General features: G+C 37.7%; 1 protein-coding gene across 1 annotated transcript in view; it reads right to left on the reverse strand.

Annotated features, from left to right (window-relative positions):
- Positions 1–3240: 3240 nt before the first annotated feature.
- The window catches only part of cd34 (CD34 molecule), a 23027-nt gene continuing 19762 nt past the window's right edge, over positions 3241–6505 (reverse strand). Inside the window, exon 5 of the mRNA XM_016503865.1 lies at positions 3241–4979. Within this exon, the coding sequence (XP_016359351.1) occupies positions 4788–4979 (192 nt within the window). The 3' untranslated portion in view covers positions 3241–4787. The remainder of the gene's footprint in view (positions 4980–6505) is intronic.

Genomic DNA, 6505 nt, shown 5'->3' on the forward strand with positions numbered 1-6505 from the left:
TTATTTATCAACATTACTCAAATTAAATAATAACCAATCCAATTAAAGAGCTGGAGTGAAAATGCAAGGTGGAATTCAATTAGTACAGGAAGCTGTACGTTATAAGAGTAACATGAACCAGGGATCCCTTGTGTGATATTTGTGTTAATTTCAAGTGTTCTAGCCTAAACATATGAGGTAAAAGTGCACTTCGCACCCTTCATCCGTCCTCTATCTTTCTCACCCTTCATCCGCCTTTCTCCCTCTGTGACGACAACAAACTCTCCTGGGATTCTCCGACCTCCCCTCCCTTGGCTGGTGTGGCCTGAACCTTGACACATAACATTCTTGTACTTCTCCGACTCGATCCCTCAGCAAGGCTATCTAACCATCGGAGTGAGGCAGGAAAACTCAACGAACCTCACAGCTGCGACAACACACGTCTTCACAGAGCTGACAAGAGAAAACACCCTGCTGCCTTGGGAGGGAGTGTGGATATGTGTGTGTGTGTGTGTGTGTGTGTGTGTTTAATCTCTGACTCCTTGTGTCACACACTCACACACAGAAAAAAACTATATTTGCTACTAGAAAAACAGATAAACCCACGCAGTGGCGTGCACAGACCTCCGGAGGGTCAGGGAAGTAGTGGCATAGAGCCCAGGATTTCTCTTCTTGGCCAAATACATGTTTTGATTATCAGTGAAAACAGGTCTGGTCAACAATTTTTTTTTGGTCAACTATGTTATTCTTGGAAGAAATATCATTGTATATGAATATGGATAGATGAACATTCAGTGTAATTGTATAACAAGCCATGGCATTTTCATCTGATATCATTACTGTACCATGGTTAATGGTGTCATTTGTAAAGTAGGAGTCATATTTTTGAAGCCCCGCCACTTACATAAACATTGCTTTATTGAAGTCTAGTGACACTTAGAGATTTTATTCCTGTCTGTAAACCCTTTATTTTGCATTACATTTGCATGTTTATGTGTTGAACAAATGGTTCCTCGTTCGGCAATGCTGTAAAATCTTACTGAAAAATCCTCTGACGAGATTACCATATTCCTATTTGAAAAACTTTTTTTTCTTGACAATTTAAAAAAATAAATAAATTATGTCCTATGTTCGTATTTTCTGAATGCTCTTAAACAAAACTAGCGATGCTCGGTTCGTGAATGAATAACTCGTTTGAGTCGCTTCTTTGCAATGAATCTGTCAAAACCGCTTGAATCGGTTCGCGATTCAGTTCGAATCATTCGAAAAGCACTCACACACGCTGAATAGTTTGAAGCGGGTTTCTCAACTACTGTAGCGACACAGGAACTGGAGAACAGAACAATTTAGAACACAGCGAACAAAAACAAAACTTTACTTACAATAAACTGGATTAAATCTACAAATCCATCCAATTGCCAAAGTTGAAGAACTTGGTCTTTGTGAAGTTCGTCACCTGCACACGCAGCTTGTGAGCAGCTACTGCAGGTAAAAACATTTAATCAGTGAAAACTCTCATATAACTAATAAGTATAATAGCGTTATCATGTTTTTTGAGATGTACTATGGTGTACACTTGGAGTACCATGTCCATTTTTTGGTACTGTAAACGCAGTGTCATGGAATAAATATGGAAGTATGGTGGTGTTACATGAAAGGTTATTTTGAGAAACTGTCCTCGTCGATAAGCCATGGATTTATTTCTGTCCTAAAGGAAGGCTGTTCTTCAGTCTGTTGTTTGTCTGTCCCATACTCATTTGTCCTGGTTCTGTTTATGTTTTGGGTTGTACTGTGAGGTTATTGTGGGTCATTCCTGATTTGTAGAACATGCAGTATTCATCATGGTTTATGAGGAACAAGAGCATCCTGAGAATATTGCGTGTGACATTATAAGACTCACTATTCAAAATATGTGAGATGATATGAACTGGCTCCAGGCAGGAAAATGTCAGGACAATAATGAACATTTTTCAATGTTTACATGTTGGTATGACATAGTGTTTTAAAAATTTTTTTTGTAAATATTTGCTAAATATTGATAAAAATATGTTGTGGTGTTGGTCTTGATATCTCTTAAGACTGCATAAAGAGAGATTTGGTCTGAATCTGGGCCTGGTTTATGGTTTCAGACAAGACCGCAGTCTCACTTCCAGCAGAATGTAGGTGATAATTACCCAAACCAGTAGTCTGTGTGGTATCTTTTGATGACCCCACAGTTTTTTCCCCCACCATTTACCATTTAATGTGATTTTATTGCCATTGACAGTTAACGCTTAGTGGAATGGAGAAAGTTGTTAATTTGTTGTTATTTTTAGGAAAATTGAAAACATTGACAGAATGGAGAAAACGTTATCTTAAGCCAGTGGTTCTCAATTCCAGCCCTGGCGACCCCCAGCTCTGCATATTTTGCATGTCTCTCTTATTTAACACACCTGATTCAGAGAACCAGCTGGTTAGAAGAGAGCTCCATGCATGAACGGTGTTCCGATTGACAGGGTCCCTACACAGTCTTCATTGCTCCCTGCTCCCTGAACTTCAGAACATTCATTCACGGATTTGCGCAACACGGCCTGTGGTGTCTTCACACAAAGACGAAACTTATACTAGAGAAGTGTGAAATGTGACATAATATTACTCTGTAAATAAATACAATATAAATTCACACCTTGCACACTTTAATGCCCTTTGAATGGAACATAAACGCTCCCTTCGAACTGGAACAAACGTCTGAAGTAATTAGAGATACATACAAAATGTGCAGAACGAGAGGTCATGAAGCATTTTTTTTTACCCTGCAGTTTTTTTCTGTTGCTTTAAGGTAGGCATAAATGTAATATTTTACAGAAATATTGTATTCTACGTCTGAAATAATAATAATAATTATTATTATTAATATTAGTAGTAGTAGTAGTACAAAATTGATTTATTGTCAAACCGGTAATCGTTACATCCCTAGACCACAGAGCCCCACCCAAATCCCTGCTCTATGATGTCATCACCCTCTCTTATGCAAACCAGCTGTTTGCTTACATGGCCTTTAGATATCAGTCAAATTTTTGCATGTGTGTTGAAGAATGATGAAGAGATTCAGAGAGAACATATGTGTGGATTTCATATCAAACAAAAAATTCTTGAGTAAACAGGCTAGCGGCCAAATAAATGAAAAATTGGATCATATAGATCCAAGGCACACAAAGACGAGGTCTCACTGGGGTAAAGTAGAAATGAACAGTGAGCACATATCAATTTATTTTTCCAAGACTTTATTCCTATCACAAACATACATCAGTTTAACACAGTGCTAGTACACCGATCCAAAATGGAACACCGGAATGTTAAAACAAAATGTTATAGTTGAAATAAAGGACATGATATATATGTTTAAAACATATGATTTTCTGTTGGTTTATTTCAAGAGATACAGTCACTCTAGCACCAAATTTTGACCCCAAGTTTAGTCAGTCTGGTGTCAGAAATTTTGTGAAGAAGTGTAAGTATTTAAACAAGATTTGAGTTTAAAAGTATTGTAGAAATGTTCTTTTTGTCTACACTGTTTCTCATTCTATTGGAGGGAATTGATTAAAACCAAAAGCGATGGTCCAGGGTTTTATGGCTGAACTCAATTACATAATTTCTTTGCCTAGTGATTTTGTACAGTGTAGCAAATGTAGATACAAAATAAAATGCACCCACCCAAGAAACTTCTAATAATTAAGGCAGGTCATTCAAATTATTAAGTCAGTCATTCAATCTATAAACACTACATCTAAATGTCTAGAATAAAAATATTACAAAAAGAGAATAATACTGGTTTACAGAGTACGGGAAAGCTGTAACTCAAATCAGAAATGTCAGATAACATTTAGCTGTCACCCTGAGCACTAGTGGGCTGTGCAGCATATCTAATTGGTAGGATTTTATGTTAAGGGTTGTTTGCAGCAATGAAGTGGAGTTGACGCATTGACGCTTAAACAGATTTTTTATACTCAGCAACTCCAGAAATCATTACTTTGTCATGCAGTGATATTAACAAAATAATGTTAATATCAATTAACATTATATAAACATATAACATTTATAAAAAGACTATTAACTAGTCAAATCATACTGTACACAAAGACGAATATATAGAACATTTCATAGAGTCTAGAAACACACAAACAACCTGTCGCAAACAAAAACACAACTCACGTCCATTGGATTCTGAATGTTTCTTTATGGTGGGATGTGATTTACTCTCAGCTGGAAGCTGTGGAGCGCTGGGACAGGAGCAAGGACCCTCCTGGCGTTCCATTCCAGCCCTGGCTGCTCTTATGGAAGCCAGCAATGACTCATGGAAAAGGTCCCCACCCCACAGTAGTATTGTATTATACTGAAAGGGACTAAAATGATCTTTTTGCATCATATTTTGATTGAATTTATATAATGTTCTTGTTAAAAATCATCACTGTCATAACTGGCACTTACAAACTGCTTTCATAACATACAACAATCTTTCATCGAAGATCTTTAGCATTGAAATGTGTACATTTATTTTGATAGATAGGGAGGAGGATTACTTCACCAGTTATTTTATCCCATTTTTTATCCTATATATTTGAATACCATATCTTTAACTTGTAACGTATGAAAGTTGTATGAACTTAAATTGAACATTTTGCATTGTATTTACATGTAAATGGGAGAATTTCAGTCTTTGTCTCCCTTGTGCCTTCTTATGGCCAAGGTCAATATGCAGTAGATTGAGCTGAGTTTAAGGAGCAGGGACTGAGCATTTCACCCAGATCCTTTGTGGCAGATCGGCTTGTTCACAGCTCAGTGTCTGCCGTTTTGGTAGTAGAGTGGCCGTTGGTGGCAGCAGGAGGAGTCTGGGCCTTCACGGCCTCTTGTGACTCTCCGTTAAGACTGGGCTTCTCCTGGGGCTCGGGTTGATTTAGAGGGGCCACAGACACCAGAGTGTTGCCCTGGTTCTCCTCGTCAGCCATGTAAGACTCCTCAGCCTGTGGAAAACACAAAATACAAACAAAGATTTTACTTTTTATTTTGCTTTTATTATTATTATTATTTAAATATTTTTACTACTTATTATTTTTAAATTTTGCAAGACAGTTAACCCCAGGAGCAAAGTTCCCTCTAATTTTTTTCTTGCTGAGCAAAAAATTTCTCTATTGGGTGGACATTTTGGCCACCTGAGCAAAAATATTCTTTATACCAGGCCTGTCCAGCACACACAAAAAAGTGTGTAACTTTTAACTGTAATGTGCTATTTATATTTGATTTGACCCTTGATGTAGCCTAACTAAATGATGCACATTTTAGGTTACCTGAGAAAACATTTTTACAGTGCTGTGTTACTTACCAAGAAACTCTATTTCAAAATCATTTAAAAAAATCTCACACAGAGGAGTTCAATTCTTTATAAAATAATATAATATAATATAAAAAACTAATATTTGCAATAAATATTTTCTAAAAACGTGAACGTGAATTTCTTTTAGTTATCTAAACATCCCCATGTAGTAGAGTTTGCACACTACTGTAAATGTCTCAGAGTTTTGTTACCGTTCTTTGCCCATCATCCGCTATTTCCACCACTTAATCAAGCCACTCTTCTTTAAGCATGATGAAGTTTTATTTCACATGTCTTTACGTTTGCGTTGGCTCTCGTGTTGAGCTATTTCGTCCGCAACCATTGCAGTATTTGATTTCTACAGTGACGGATTTGGCGCACATCATTATTCTCTTTCTGTGAAACCTGTAAACCGCATTTACCGGTTCTTTCTCTATAGCGACACCAACTCTATAGTGGTTTGCCTGAGCATTGCAATTATTTCGCACTTAAAGGGTTAGTTCACCCAAAAAGGAAAATTAGCCCATAAATTACTCACCCTCAAGTCATCCTAGGTGTATATGACTTTCTTCTTTCAGACAAATCCAGTCGGAGTTATATTAAAAATTGTCTTTGATCTTTCAAGCTCTATCGTTGTACTCAGTGGGTGTTGCATTCCTTCGGTTCAAATGACGTGAAATAAAAAGCACCCTTCCACAAAAAAAAGTGTCTCACACGGCTTGACTGAACTAACCCTTTAACTAGACTTCAATCTCATGGCTTTCCCAACTTATTTTTGCGTTATGTCCTGTGCGCGGCATATTATTTTTTCTGCGCGTTCGCGTGCAGCGAGAAGAAAATTATAAATTGAGCATAAAATTTATAACTCAGGAGACTTAAAGGGGTCATATGATGCTGCTAAAAAGAACATTATTTTGTGTATTTGGTGTAATGAAATGTGTTTATGCGGTTTAAAGTTAAAAAAACAACTTAACCACTGATTTGTAGTCGTGTCCTCTTTTGGAAGACCAAACAAAGTAGTTTCGCTTTCACAACGAAAAACACTGCGGCCTAGCGTGAGCGAAAGCCGCGGCTTAGCGTGAGCGGAGGCCGGGATAGAGTGAGCTGTGGCCGGGCTAGAGCGAGCAAAGGCGGCGGGGTCGAGAACGGCGCGCCCGGCGGATTCGACGAAGGAGC

This window comes from Sinocyclocheilus anshuiensis, unplaced genomic scaffold, assembly GCF_001515605.1.
Source record: "Sinocyclocheilus anshuiensis isolate Anshui unplaced genomic scaffold, SAMN03320099.WGS_v1.1 scaffold1658, whole genome shotgun sequence".
In the NCBI taxonomy this organism is placed as follows: Eukaryota; Metazoa; Chordata; class Actinopteri; order Cypriniformes; family Cyprinidae; genus Sinocyclocheilus; species Sinocyclocheilus anshuiensis.